General features: G+C 36.8%; 1 protein-coding gene across 1 annotated transcript; it reads left to right on the top strand.

Annotated features, from left to right (window-relative positions):
* Positions 1-3,076: 3,076 nt before the first annotated feature.
* Positions 3,077-15,512, top strand: LOC114252602 (uncharacterized). The gene is made up of 5 exons (XM_028187151.2): positions 3,077-3,124; positions 5,465-5,738; positions 9,492-9,638; positions 10,378-10,476; positions 11,749-15,512. The coding sequence occupies exons 1-5, from the start codon at positions 3,101-3,103 to the stop codon at positions 11,901-11,903; spliced, it is 699 nt and encodes a 232-aa protein (XP_028042952.2). The 5' UTR covers positions 3,077-3,100; the 3' UTR covers positions 11,904-15,512.
* The last annotated feature ends 526 nt before the right edge of the window (positions 15,513-16,038 follow it).

The following is a 16,038-nucleotide window of genomic DNA, read 5'->3' as shown; positions in this document are numbered from 1 at the left end:
AAGTATCTAATGTTTTATTACTTATTTTAGTTTGGAAGAGGGTAAACTGTACAATTATTGACATTTGATTTTCTAGTACAATCATTGTCGCCGCTAGATGCGAGCCCCCGACTCATAACCGGACAGACAACTGCTTTTTTTTATTGCTTAGATGGATAGACGAGCTCACAGCCCACCTGGTGTTAAGTGGTTACTAAAGCCCATAGACATCTGCAACGTAAATGCGCCACCCACCTTGAGATATGAGTTCTAAGATCTCAGTATAGTTACAACGGCTGCCCCACCCTTCGAACTGAAACGCATTACTGCTTCATGGCAGAAATGGCATGGTACCTACCCGCGCGGACTCACAAGAGGTCCTACCACCAGTAAATTCCCTGGCTGTTGGAAGTGAAGTTAGCAGCACTTCCATTATGCTTGTAATTTTCTATTTCCATCATCACGTATTTCTTGTGACACATTCCTTTCTCGTATACCAACTCAAATCAAAGACTTTACGTTCAGAAAGAAAAACACAGCTCCCTTGGAAAATACCCCGAACAAAACTCATATCAGAGCTTTTGTTGTAAGTTTAGGATCGTGAGAAGGTTTTTAATACTCGCCACCCTGCCACCCTAGGGGCGTACGACATCATTCCAGCCACGCCCTACGGGGGTGCCGCCTCTATATCGATCAGGGATGCCTAGGTATTGCTGATTTTGATTAAAAATTGTTGAGGCAGTCATAAGAGGCAATTTTTTTTATGAAATCTGTATAAACTATGATCTCATCCAATTTCCACCTTCCAGAGAGAGAGAGAGAAAGAGAGAATACACTTTATTGCACACAAAAACACAATTAACATTCCAAAAAAACAGTCAAAAGCAGATAAATTTGTACAATAGGCGGTCTTATCACTAAAAATCTCTTCCAGACAACCGTTTAATTTACCGAAATTTTGGAAAAAATAAAAATTTCACACCTTCAAATATAATAATATAATGTCGAGAGAACGTCCTATCACACCGGAACCTCTAACTGTTTCATGGACGAAACGGAAGAAAAGAACAGAAGTACCTACCCAAGGTACCTACCACACTTGTGGACTCACAAGAGGTCCTACCACCAGTAATATACCGAGATATATCGAGCATAGCCCTCTCCATAGCTCGCTGCGCGACACTAAGCTTTTTAAAAAGATCTTTTGTGAAGCACCACGTCTCGGAACCGTAAGCCTTGGCAGCATACAATGGTTGGTCTGTGCTTTGATTTTGCCTATTTATAAATGGATTATTTTGCCTGCTATGCTAAAACGATAGATGGAAAATTAATAAATAAATACAGCCTATATTAATACTATATACGTAGATAATATTTAGAAAAATGCCAGAAACACGCAGACTGAAATGACAGGTAGCGGTTTAGTTATCATGCCTGTTATCAGCAGAGAGCTTTTTGCAAAAAAGCTCTGCAGTTGATTAAGGATTTTATCTATATACGTTTTAAGTGGGCACAGATTAGGCTGGTTACAGGTAACTAATATTTTGGTATTCAGAAATAATTATAATGTGGTGTCATGGGATACCAGGTAGGAACGAAGTTCCTTCGGCTAATGTAGAATCGACACAATTTGCAAAAAAAGAAATGGTGCTCAATTTTATGTAGGTTTTCTTGGTTTTTCTCTTAAATTTTTCTGATTAGTTTTTATTTAAGTACGGGAAAGTATTTAGGAAATTCAGTATTTTAGGAAATAACAAAATTACGTAAAATAAAAAAAATAGTAATTTAAATTATCAATTAAAATAAAACAAAATATATCTCTTTATTTTTGGTTGACAACATAAAATTACATAGAAATAGAAATAATTACTAAATAGAGAGAGAAGGGATTAGAGAACGAAAAGAAAGAAGGAGAAAGAGAAAGGTATTATACACTACTCGCTTGTGTATACGACTGTCGCGCCTGCGCACGTCTCATTTAACGGTTTTATTCCACGCACTTTTTTCCACGGATTTTTTCTTACGGTTTTACTATCACATTTTTTTCAGTTCGGTCGCGCAGCAAAATCCCTATCCCCTCCAAGCCTGCCGTAAGGAACTTCGTTCCAATAAATGAGTACTTCATTAAAGTTTCCTTACTTTTAAGGTGAATTCTCGTGTATTTTTATTTCTCCTTCCATACGTACGTATGCTTTAAATACTATACAGTTATTGTAGTCCCAGACGAGGATAACGCGAATGTGAGAACAATTATTGGGGCATAACTATAATAGTTAGACATATGCCGTCACGGCACTTTTTGTATATAATAATGTATTCTACAAAGTCGTAGTACATTATTTTATTCTATCATCAATAGTTTTCGCAGGGCACGCGATTTAAAGAATATTTTAGGTAATTTTTTTACACCTTAGGTTACATTATTGGAGTTTTAGTAAGCATCCCAAATGTTTTCTAAAAAGATTATAGCCTATGTCACTCGGGAATAGTGTAGCTTCCAGTGAAAGATTTTTTCAAATCGGTTCAGTAATTTCGGAGCCTATTCAATACAAACAAACAAACAAACCTTTCGTCTTTATAATATTAGTATAGATTCTTCGGTTCCTAAGAGAGCCTAAGTAATCGTGAGCCTAATTTGCTAACTAACGGTTTGTCTTTTGTTTTACTAAATATTATTATTATTCTCATGCAATCAGAGCGATAACCATTCCGTCTCAGGTTCCGCATCATTAATAACCACAAGACAATAATGAGGGAATTTTGTTTAAATCCCGACTTCCTCTATATACTATACTCCACGGACTAATGCGCTTTGTGCGAGTGTATGGAGTTAAAAAGTTTGCTTACGTTTACCGCTAGGGGCGCTGATCCAACTGCATTAAGTTAACTTTTACGCTATCGAGAACGTTAAAAAACTCGCACTAATTACACAGAACAGAACCTGCGTTACGTACTCCCTTGAGTAACATAGCCAAGGTAAGGGGATGGTAACCACATCTGCTATGACATAATAAACTAAAATATCTGCTATCTCTGACCTCTAGTACTCTGTGCAAGTGTACGCATGTAACCAATAGCTGTTTACAGCATTGATCACTCAGTGACGATTCGCGATCGAAAGATGTCACGTAATAAGCCATGGGAGGTAAGTTATTATAGATCTTACTGAATGTGTTTGGTCAGTAGAATTGCTCATAACATTGAACCAATTTCAAAACTAATAAGGTAGAATTTTGCTATTTTAAAACAATTAAGGCGTTCTGTGTGCAGTTAATAAGTCTTTTCTCAAGGTCTCCACCTCTTTGATTATAGTTTGTCAATTGTAAAAAAAAGACTTGGTCGAATAGGTAACGATATGAAATTAGAATTTTAAAAAGCACAAATTCCTTCAACATCCTTCTTGCTTTAACGGTAGGCAGCGGCTTGGCTCTGCCCCTGGCATAGCTGAAGTCCATGGGCGACGGTAACCACTCACCATCAGGTGGGCCGTATGCTCGTCTGCGTATACGGCAACAAAAAAAACCTAATAGAAAGAAATATATAAACAGTATCTTAATAGAAGCGTCCTTATATAGAAAAACGTTTAAGAATCCTTTCTTAGTTGTCACGTGATATCGTCGTGAAGCCATTACATAAGCGAAGTGTAGTTAGTCCTTATGTATTTTGCCCGATCAATACTGATTTTACCTCTCCCTCTCTCGCACCTGCCCACTGTCGATAGAATATTCTGGAACTGCGCGGCTAAGGCTTCTCGGTCGGCGTCTTGGGCGTTGGCTATCAGAAGTATTCTGTTTTATATTCCCCTGGCTCTGTGATAAACACTAAATATTATTGCGTAAAGAATAGTTGTTCGTAGTTTTGTCAATGTCACTTTATGCTCACTAATGTTCACGGCTTTTAGACAGCCTGATTGAAAATATATTTTTTAATTCAATTACGTTTTTCTTCGTAAATGGTTATAACTACGGACACAGCTACAAAAATGCCTACGCCTATTTTAAGCACACGTCTCAGATGAACTGCGACGCATTTCCCGCTTAAAAAACGCAATATCTACATGTCTTTATTTCTGCTTCTCATTTGTAATAAGGAGAACAGTATCGTCCAAAGGGGCTAGCAAAACATCCCACCAGCGAATAAGCATCATAAATGCATTTACTCTGGAGATTTCTTTCAATCATTGGAACCAATATTTTTTATTCAGTAATCTAGTTGAATGCGGATTATCGTTTTTTAGGCGAATGAAACTGACCGCGAGCCAATGTTTTTTATTTATTGCATAAGTGGGTGGACGAACTCACAGACCACCTGGTGTTAAGTGGTTACCGGAGCCCATAGACATCTACAACGCAAATGCCGCCACCTACCTTGAAATATGAGTTCTAAGGTCTCAGTATAGTTACAACGGCTGCCCCACCTTTCAAATCGAAACGCATTACTGCTTCACGGTAGAAATAGGCAGGGTGGTGGTACCTACCCGTGCGGACTCACAAGTGGTCCTACCACCAGTAAAACTCGTCCGAGCGGGCTAGAAAAACATCCCACCAGCAACTAAACATCATAAAAGCATTTACTCTGCAGATTTCTTTCATATATTGGAAACAATATTTATTCAACAATCTAATTGAACGCGTCTTATCGTTTGCTAGACGAAAATTAAAATGGCCGCGCGCCAATGTCTTCTTGGTACGGTAATCACGCTGCTTTCTAAGATTTTTCTTAGCAATCTTTCTCGTAATAGATATTGTAATTCATATGTAACTCGTCTTCAACATTTCCTTTTCAATAATCTTCTATCTTCTTCTTCTATATACATATAAATGAATTGCTGTTCGTTAGTCTCGATAAAACTTCAGAACGGCTGGACCGATTTGGCTAATTTTGGTCTTGAATTATTTGTGGGAATCCGGAGAAGGTTTAAAAGGTGAGAAAATATAAAAGCTCGGAATTATATAAAAACAAACAATTTTGTTTTTTCTTTGATGTGTCCCCTTGATGTGTCTTTTATTTATTGATTGAGGCACTACGAAGTCTGCCGGGTCAGCTAGTATCGAATAAAATGGCACAAAATAATAATGAATCGTATTCTATTATTCATTGTAAATTCTCTGACAAATTAGCGGTGTTTTTTTATTGCGTAGATAGCTGAATATTGCATACCGACTGTGCTACCGTTCAAAATGACACGCTTGGTTGCTTCGTGGCAGACATGGGCAGGATTGTGACACCTACCTGTGCGGGCATGTGTTATCTGTAGCATCTGTAACTGTATCTGTAACTGTATCAGTGTGTTATATGTAACAAGAGAAGGGATGGTTTGTGACATAAAGCCTTCTATTGTACTCTCATATTATTTTATTGTTTGTTTCCGAATGACTGAAAAGACTTTCATTCGTTAACCAGAAATTAAGACTTCAGCAGTAATTAAAAAGTGTAGCAAAGAAATTTGCCTTTGCTATTTTTGTTTTGTTTCCCTTGTTTTCAGATGATGAGAATTAGGATACTTCTGCTCGCGTTCGGGGTTGTGACTGAGGGGTGGTGCTTCGCGCCGCCCTCGTCACCCCCCGACGACCGCCCAATGGAAATCCCGGAAAACTTGAGAGGGAGACAGCTAGACACGCCGGCTGTTGTTTTGCAATTGAAATACGACGACGGGGAACTGGATAGGATATATCTGGCTCAGTTCAGGAGGGGCAACGCGCCCGTCGAGCCCCCAGTCCCGGCCCGGACCGAGCTGTGTGCGGACCTATGCCATTCAGGTTACAAAATTATTCAAATCAACGCGATAAACGTAGTCTTTTATTTCTGTTTAAGTTTCAGCTTGTATGAACATAAAACGGAATTGTTCTGAGTAAAATGTAGTGGCCGTGCAAGTGTTGTTTGTACTTTTCTTTGGTAAGTATTCATATCTTGTTAAAACGCTTTGTTTAAAACATCATTATTCGATATTTAGGATTATCATTTATGATAATCATTGGTTTATTTGAAAACTAACCCTAAATTCATCTCTTGACACAGGGCTCATGTTTAATTTGTACAAATCCCATGAACAAATTTGCCATATTCGCTTTTTAATACGCTTTTATTAGCTTCAGACTTCTGAAGCTAATAAAAGCTACATAGGTACTAACATACATACTTTTGTATATTAGTATGTAACGGAATCTTTGAACATGATTTTGACCCCCTTCAAAACGTCAGATTAACTCGAAATTTGGTATACTTACTAAGGACCGATGACAATTCAAAATTTTAAAAAAAATTGAAAAAATTTAAATTCAACTGAAAAATGAAAAATAAATATGTAGTAGTTTAAAAAAACTAACAAAATACGCTTTTATAGAAAATCCAACCTAAAAAATTGAAAATAAATTTTAATAAATTTGAATGAAAAATGGTGTAAGAAAAAATGATTTTATTGTAAAAAAACGAGCTTTTTTTACAATAAAATCTTTAGTAAAAGCGTATTTTGTTAGTTTTTTTTAAACTATTATTTATTTTAATGTGAAGCTTGCTGATAAGTTTTAGCTAGGGAAGCGCTTGAGATGAAGTATGAGGAGTTCTTGTATCATAGAACGTCTGACTCGCCCTCAAGCTCAGAACGAGAGGTTTATTAACCCAATAAATAGTTGAGATAGTGCGCCCGCTACCTAAGCCCCTAATCTTATACCTTTAAACGAGCAATTCTTGATTATATAATCTGAATCTCGGAAACGGCTCCAACGATTTTCATAAAATCTAGTATACAGGGGATTTCGGGGGCGATAAATCGATCTAGCTACGATTTATTTTCAGAAAATAATGTTTTATTCGTGTTTTCAATAATTAACTCTTCCCGACATCTATTGGCGAATAATAATACTATTTTTCTTAATTGAGGGCAACTAACCGCTTTAAAGACACAACAAAATGGCGTTATAAAAAAAAAAAAATTATGACAGCAAATTCGCGTCCGTAATTATGATTCTCGGTCAGATACAATCAGATACAGTCAGTTCAGTATTAACTTCGGTTTTCACGAGTCGCACAACAAAAACTACTGGTGTGATTTAATTTCGCGTTTATAATTTTTCATTTTATTATTATCATCCTACGTTTGAAAGAATACGGTTTCCGTACTCATAGACGAACCGTAAAATATTTCTGATTAAGATGTTAGTTAAACGTAATAAAATGATTTTTAATACGGCTACGTTATCTTAAACATGTGAGTATTTTGGAATAGTTGATAGCTTTTTTTCAATATTATTATTAATTACTAAGCTATTATTTTTATCTTTCCAAATTAATATAAATGAATTAATAACGAGTTGTCAGTTACGCAGAAGGCTGCTGTTGCATCTTCATGACTTATTGTCTTTGGTCGAAATTTCCAGAATGGATTAGCTCTAATAATAAACGCGTTGGATATTCTCTTGTAGTATCTTGTTCATGCACGGAATTAATAGCCTAGGTAGGTCCGACCGATGGTAGATTTACTTGCGATCTATCTAGCCCTGAGCTGTTAGGATCCTTCGGGAGCTTCCCCTCCTGGCTGAATCTTCGCGTCACCTATCTGCTTTGGCTAAGCGATAATGCACCCGGACTAGCCGCTATCCTTCTACTAAAAGAATGATTCATTGATACCACCACTTCTAACTACCAGCTAGGTACTTCCATTGGACTCCACAGAGAAGAGGAACTTGTGGGAAACCTCAATCTCATGATCGTTTGAAACCTCTACAGGAACCTACTGAGGTACTTCGGTGCTCTCCGGGTTTTGAAACTGCCTATTTCTGCCGTGAAGCAGTAATGCGTTTCGGTTTGAAGGGTGGGGCAGCCGTTGTAACTATACTTGAGACCTTAGAACTTATACCTGAAGGTGGGTGGCGCATATACGTTATAGATGTCCATGGGCTCCAGTAATCACTTAACGCCAGGTGGACTGTGAGCTCGACCACCCATCTATGCAATAAAAATCAAAAATAAAATTTTTAGATGGTTCATAAGTGTCAAACAAATTTAGAAAGTAATCTACAAATTCAAATTCAAATTCAAATTCAAAATCATTTATTTCAACTTGGATGTCATCAAAAACACACTTGTTGAATGTCAAAATATAAAAGAAAATGTTAACTCTAACAAAGGTGAGGAACTTGAAAAATTATTTTCCAAATTCAAATTCAAATTCAAATTCAAATTCAAAATCATTTATTTCAACTTGGATGTCATCAAAAACACACTTGTTGAATGTCAAAATGTAAAAGAAAATGTTAACTCTACCACCGGTTCCAAAAAAAGCCACAGTCCTGAGAAGAACCGGCGAAACAAACTCAGCGGGCTTTTTTTTTTTTTTTTGTATTTTCTCAACTATTTTCTTTTTTTTTAAACAAGAAAACATATTTACAGTATACAAAAAAACAAGTCAAAAAAATACAATTCAAATAAATAATAATAATAATGAAAAATGAAAAGGCCAGGAGCGAACGCCTCATTCCCACGTAGTGCCATCTAGTAAAAAATCCTTAACTTTATAATATGCCTTGTTGCACAAACGTTCCTTGACAGTTTTCTTAAATCTATGAACAGGTAGTAGTTGAACGTTTTGTGGGATCTTGTTGAAAAGCTGTACACCCAGCCCCCTGAAAGAGTTGCTTATTTTCTTAATTCGAGCCGCCGGCAACGCAAGCCTATGTTTGTTCCTAGTGTTCACATTATGCAAATCGCAGACTCTGGGGAATTCTACAATGTTTTTACGCACGTACAATAAATTTTCAAAAATGTATTGGGACGCTAAAGTTAGAATTTTGATTTCCTTAAACTTGTCCCTCAAGGATTCCCTCGGGTGCATATTATAAATAGCACGAATAGCCCTCTTCTGCAGGATGAAAATCGTTTCGACATCGGCAGCATTGCCCCATAGCAAAATGCCATAGGACATAACACTATGAAAATAACTGAAATAAACTAGACGTGCCGTATCTTCATCAGTATACGTTCGTATTTTTTTTACCGCAAACGCTGCAGAACTAAGTCTATTCGCTAACTTGCATATGTGAGGACCCCACTGCAGCCTGGAATCAACTGTTATACCAAGAAAAACTGTCGAATCAACAAGCTCCAGTGTCTCTCCACTTACAATGATATTAGTGTCTACTTGTCTAACATTAGGTGTGGTAAATTTTATACATTTTGTTTTTTTGTTATTTAATAACAGATTATTAACACTAAACCAATGTACCACGCGCGAGATAGCATCATTCACATCGTCATAATCTTCCAATTGTCGTTTAATTTTAAACAATAAGGATGTATCATCAGCGAATAATACGACCTCGTGACGGGTGTCAATAAACTTTGGTAAATCATTGATATACACAAGAAATAAGAAGGGACCCAATATGGAACCCTGAGGAACACCCATATTAAGTAAGACACCGGAAGATCTCTTTCCTTTAACGTCTACCTTTTGGATTCTTCCAGCTTCTTCCAGCTGGACTATCGCGTTTATGTGATTGCTGTGCTCTATCCAGGTCTTGGCGGGGCGGCTTGTGGCGGGACTTGCACTCAGATGATCCCCGTCGGTCTACAGTCTGCCCTGGAGGAAACCAACAGCACTGATGCAATATACGGAGAGCCTCGATTCTCTGTGTGTCCTGCACTCTGTGGCAACAGCTTAGGTAAGATAACTATAACAAGTTGTTTGAACTGATTTTGTTTTTATTGCCCTTGTAGGCAGACGAGCATACGGCCCACCTGATGGTGAGTGGTTACCGTCGCCCATGGACTTCAGCAATGCCAAGGGCAGAGCCAAGCCACTGCCTACCGCTTAATATTCTCCACAAGCCTCTTTTAAAGAAGGACATGTCATAGCGCTCGGGAAACACCGTGCCCTCCACGAAGCTCATTCCAAAGCCGGATGGCACGTGGCAAAAAAGACCTCTGGAAACGCACTGTCGATGAACGCAACGGTTTTAGATAATATGGATGAGCTCTGCTCCGATGGCGGGAGGTGCGATGATAAAAAGGAGATGAGGGGATCATCTCAAACAATTCCTCAGAGCACTCCCCATGGAACATGCGGTACAAAATACAGAGGGAACCGAAGTCCCTCCGCAGACCCAGAAAATGTGATATCACCATCTCCTGCTGCAGATGAGCTAACGATCAACCTTAGCAGTAAGTTGTTAGTGGCTATCATCAATCGCAGACACCAGTGATGCAGCTACTGCTAGATCTTTATTGTGTTCGGGTGTTGTTACCTTTAGGACATGAGGTAGTAATGAACAACTGTCCTTGATGCCTTGAAGACATAAGTTCTAAGGTCTCGTATAGTTACAACCCCCACCCTTCAAACCGAAACGCATTTAAGGTTAAAAGCACGCACGACTTAAAGAGCTGGTTTGACTTTATGCCCAGGTTATCCATTATGTAACTGCGTGCACCCTGAGGAAGATCACGCCGTGGACTGGAGCGCCGTCTGCACCGCATTCTGTACTGATGGATACACGCTGGGAGGTGAGTGACTCCAAGTGATAACAACTAGATAAGATCTCATAGCTTGTTTTTTAAAACCCAGTTATAAGCAGACGAGCATACGGTCAGCCTGATGGAAAGTAGGCACTGTCGCTAAACCAGCAACTACTTTTGAAGACTCTTCTCAAACCTTATGTGAAGAAAACGGGTCACAGCGCTCGGGAAACAACATGGAGGAGAGTTCGTTTTAAAAACGCCAAAGATCTCTACGAACGCGTTGTGGATGAACTCTGCTCAGGTGTTCGGGGCGATGATAAAAAGGACATGCAAGGATCATCTCGAATGAATCCTCGGAACATACTTCATACGGTGTAAAGGACAGGGAAAACCAAATACCCTCTTTAGGCCTAAAGTTCTAAAGCTTATAATGGATTCAGGCGGCATTATACTTCAGTTCTTTTTAAATACGCTTATATGTTCGGACGCTGGTGCGAACTCCGTACCACCACCTAAAGCCAATTCACAAATTTCCCTGGTCTAGTTTTTATTGCGCGATCTTCGCTCATTAGGCACGTCTGGTAAAAAGATTACCCAATATAAATACTCATATAAGAAACCCTATTAAGCCCGTGCATTTTGATTCTTTATTTATGCCGTAGGCGGCAATATCGAAAGTACGGTCCTTTTGGTGTTAAGTCATTACCGGATCTCGTAGACGTCAACATGGATGCCGTCACCCACCCACTTAAGGTCTATGATTCAATTGTATAGAAATTACACAAAAAATTTTTTTTTGTAGGTTTGAATTTTATTATACGACATTTTATTCCCTCATCGTGGAAATAATTCGTGACTAAGTCTGAAATACGGAATTCTTTAGAAAAATTGTTACCTCTTTCCGAGATTCGAACTCGGAAACAGTTGCATCGCTCGATACGAATACTTCGGGCGTCTTATCTTTTAGGCCGTGACGATTTTGTGACGATATGTATCGGTAAATAATGAAACACACGTGTCCTTGTTACCGCGACATGAAGTGCACATCTACTAATGAAATCTGAAGATGGATTTTGCAAAATGTAAAAACGCGAAATCCTAAGCTCATGATCCTTCATCTATATCTATATATATATATATATAGGTATAAATGAATTGCTGTTCTTTAGTCTCGCTAAAACTCGAGAACGGCTGGACCGATTTGGCTAATTTTGGTCTTGAATTATTTATGGAAGTCCAGAGAAGGTTTAAAACGAATAAAAATGTTCAAAACATAAACAAACAACACCGATATTTAGCCAAACTAATTGTTACCAGGTTGCCCAGCCTGTGCCTCCCAACGGAGCAGCCCTGTGGTCATCGCCGGTCGGATCCTCAACACTTCCGAGGGTTGGCAGGCCTGGTGCAACGTCCAGTGCCGCCAGGGGCATGGCGGGGCCGCGTGTAACTGCGATCGAACACCATTCCAGTAAATAAATATGAAACTATGAAATTTTTCGTAATGGCATCAAGATTCATGACTAACTCGATAATTTATATTCATATGTTTGCTTTTAAATAATCATAATATTAACTTATTTATCTGCATTCGTAATTAATTGCTTTTAACACAATTGTTGTAATGGTGACTCGTCTGGGAATTAAGATCAAGAGTTGTTCAGAAATCAAAGGAGGAAAATTTTGATACGGATTTTTGATGGATGATTTGTTTTTTTAATTTAACTGCACATTTAAAAGTATTTGCCATTTTTATTTACAAGATTCATTCCTGTGCTTTTTAATTGATTAACTATTGTAACAATCACGCCACGTTAACTGGTCCCGTGATAAGTTCGTAAAGAACTTGTGTTACAGGTACCAGATAACGGAAATAAATGTAAGATTTTTATTATACACATACATATATTTAATAGACGTCCATAACCCTGGAAAAGACATTTATATTTATCATACAAATATCTTCCCTTGGCGGGATTCGAACCCGCGAACCCCTTGTGTAGTGACCATGTCACTTACCACTACACCAGACGGCCGTTGATATCCCCAAAATGCAATTTTTCAAACCATCCATACACATTTATAAAAATTAAACCATTAAAATTAAATTCTTGTTATAAGTATTCTCCAACGAATAGCTTTGAAATTGTTCATGCTAGACAAAGGAATTCATTTAATTAAACACAAACAACCAGTGCTTCCCAAATTTTTATATTCAGTTAATTAAATGAATCCAATACGTTTTTTTTATGGCTGCAATGTATATCCTGACAATTATATATCATAGATAGATAATGGGCGATCCAAAGAGTCTATAAGTATTTCTGGAGATCTCGCGTTCAGTAATTAGTCCGAACCACGTTGTCAAAATTGTATCATGACAGCTTATCAGTAGACGTGTCAAATACCATGTCATCCGTTGACATTATTCATTACCGCATGGAGCCCGTGTTCAATAAAAGACCACTCTTGTTTTCACTTACTTAAATTCTAAAACAATGTACTTGCTTTTGTCTTGAAATGCATCTATCTTAAATGGATTATCACAGGAGTTATAATACTCCATGCTTCTTTTAGTTATCTTATTTAACTAGTAATATAACATTATGCACGTTTCGTAGGTTATAAAAATAAGAAGGATAATAATTGTTATCATGTTATGTAAATTATAAAGTACTGCGCGAACGACAATATTAATTGTAGTTATTATAATGGTAATTTAAACATATAGAGTATTATACTTATTACTTGCTTAAGACACGCTCTGTTTAAATTAGGTTTTGACTGTCAAACTGTTCTCTCATTTATTACAATTTTATTTTCATTTATTTTTGGTTTTATTTTGTTTTAATTAATCCTATCTCCCTAATCCTAACCGTCAATTATTTGTTTGGACTCCCTAAATTTGGCAATTTTTGAATATTTGTATCGTCGTAGGATGTAGCTGATAATACCTATTACCTGGTTAATATAATTAGAATTAGTTAAATGTGTATGTAAAGAATTAGTGTCAGTTTTTTTTTTAATTAGCAGATAGTATCGTCTTTTTTTTAAGTAGCTGCTAAGCACAGTTTTATATGCTTTAGTAATTGGCTGCGTGAAACGGAATTTTTGGGAAATGTCACAGATTCCCGCTCTTTTAATTATTATGTAAGTATCAATGTTGTTCATGTAAAAAAAGAGCATTCCCTTTACAATAATGAGAATTATCGAGAGCATTCGAAATCTTTTGTTTGTTTAAGAAAAAAAAACATAAGCACATAATATAAATTGGCGGTAACAATCATAGATTATACACTTAATATATTCGGTAACAATCGCTCGGGTCGACATAATAAAGAAAAACGAATAAACTGGTCGCTTATGTATTGAAGTCCAATTTGTTTTGTCAATGTCAATGGCTCTTGACAGGCAGTTGTGCGTCTCAACAGTTGATGCCGATTTATTTATCAAAAACCGCTTCGATACAAACTGGACGCATGTAGATAACATAGCCGACCAACTATATTCTGTCTACTGTTTTCATTTATTGAATCAATCTCAATTCACATCCCTTAACGGAATCTGTAAACGCTATTTTGATGATAAGACGCCCAATTAACTTGAGAATTAGCAAACGTATTGTTTACACAAGGACCAATGATAATGCAACATCTTAACTACAAATAAAAATAGTTTTAGTTCTTGCTAAAGAAGATAATATTTTTTTAATGTATATTTACGAATAATCTACAAAGATTTTGTTTTAAAAATCAATCAAGTTGATTCTGTTAGTATTTCTATGATTATCAAGAAAACATCGTGAAACATAATATTAGCTGGGTCCACGACATCATTGGCCAAAATTAATTGTAACGCAAATAGTGATTACCATTGTAATTATTTTTACGACTTAATCTCGAGTTTTATGTTATCGATACATTTAAGTACCGACGACCGCGACACGTAAACTGTAAAAATACAAAATAAAATAATCCGAAATACATATAAAATGTATTTGAGGGCGTGTACATTCTATGCCTAACTATGACAAATTCTCGCGTACAGATTATACTGAACTTTTTGGCGGGAACGCGAGGATTGAAATTGTGTGATTTGTTTCATTTTATCTGTTTAGTGTTTCTTCAGGTTTAAATGTGTAATAACGATGGTTTATTAACTGTTTAATATCTGTGAAACAAATGCACAAATGTGGGAAAATTAAACAAAGCCGCTGGACGTAACTTCTTGGGATCCTCTAAAAAGCCCACTGAAAAAATCACAGTAAATGATCACCATTTTATTGAGATTATATTTCATCCCAGTTGATTAATATCTCAAATTGATCATCTTCATTTCATTTAATTTCACATTTTTCATAAATATAAGAATATAAATTATAATAAGACATGACTTAAAGGTCTGAGTCACCAGGTCACAAAATCCCTTAAAAAAACAGACTACACTAGGCCGATTTACGATAAACTAAACGGCTTACAGTCAAAGTGAAGAGTCTCCTTACATCCTATGATTAAAAATATCACTCACCGGATTACCCTTTGAAACTAGATATGCACTTAGACACTGATAAAAAGCAATGTATCTAGTTAGACAAACCTGAACGATGTCTAAAAACTAGGACAATAACCAATATACTCACTTCACATCATAGAACTACAAACGTAACAGACATGTAATATTTTTTATTACATTCAATGTAGGTAAATTCTATTACAATGAAAAAGGAAAATTCTTTCATTGATTAATCAGTAAACTTAATTTGTATACAAACTTGTACGTAGCCAAACAAAGACGTAAAGTTTTATTTACGGTTTCATAGTTAGTGCTTTCATTCATTTCGAAGCTTAGGACACATTACAGTCCACGTACTTGAACTTGTACCTGTACTTGTATTTGTACTTGAACTTGCACTTGCACTTGCACTTGCACTTGAACTTGAACTTGAACTTCTACTTGAACGTTTTTCTAACGACTGATTAATTTTTCCTACTCAAAACGTGATAGTTATTTTAATTATAACTACGACTCGAAGAAGAAGCTCCGAAATGTTTTCATTCTACTTTGTAATAACTTTAACCACCTGAGCAGACATATGACCCCAAGCTTGTATTTCCTCTACTGTGGTGTAGCGGGTAGTCATCATAAAGCACAGGATAATATATATGACAGATGCCTGAATCTCTCTAACGACATTTCCAAGATTGCATACCTAAAGTTCCGAACAACAACATTTGGACCCTCAGTCTACCGAGCTATACCACACCCGCTCAGTGGAAGATCTTCCTTTTTTCCTGCCAAAATGGGAACCAAATAATTGAATTACATACTTATATAGGTGTTTAATGGACTTTCAAATAATCATGATCTCGTCATGGGTTCGTAGTATAGTCCCATCACTGGAGAAGTAAAGAAACTCAGAATTTGCATTTCTTTTATATATTTATCTATGTTCTACGTAATCGTCTATTGCCAAGTCACTTCCCTTCACAAGTCTACGTCTGAGATTAATGCCAACGAGACAATCAATTTAATTAATTGTTACAAGCAATTAATTCTGTGTCGCCGCAACGCGTTCAGAGCATAGAGATTGCAATAACAATAACTATACTT

This window comes from Bombyx mandarina, chromosome 02 (assembly GCF_030267445.1).
Source record: "Bombyx mandarina strain Sakado chromosome 02, ASM3026744v2".
In the NCBI taxonomy this organism is placed as follows: domain Eukaryota; kingdom Metazoa; phylum Arthropoda; class Insecta; order Lepidoptera; family Bombycidae; genus Bombyx; species Bombyx mandarina.
The sequence above is the reverse complement of the archived record's forward strand: the minus strand, read 5'-3'. Positions and strand labels throughout refer to the sequence as shown.

Coding starts and splice junctions, on each gene's coding strand:
- LOC114252602 (XM_028187151.2), top strand. CDS start 3,101: ATGTCACGTAATAAGCCATGGGAG. Junction 9,639..10,377: donor ACTCTGTGGCAACAGCTTAG/GTAAGATAACTA, acceptor CTTTATGCCCAG/GTTATCCATTATGTAACTGC. Junction 10,477..11,748: donor TGATGGATACACGCTGGGAG/GTGAGTGACTCC, acceptor AATTGTTACCAG/GTTGCCCAGCCTGTGCCTCC.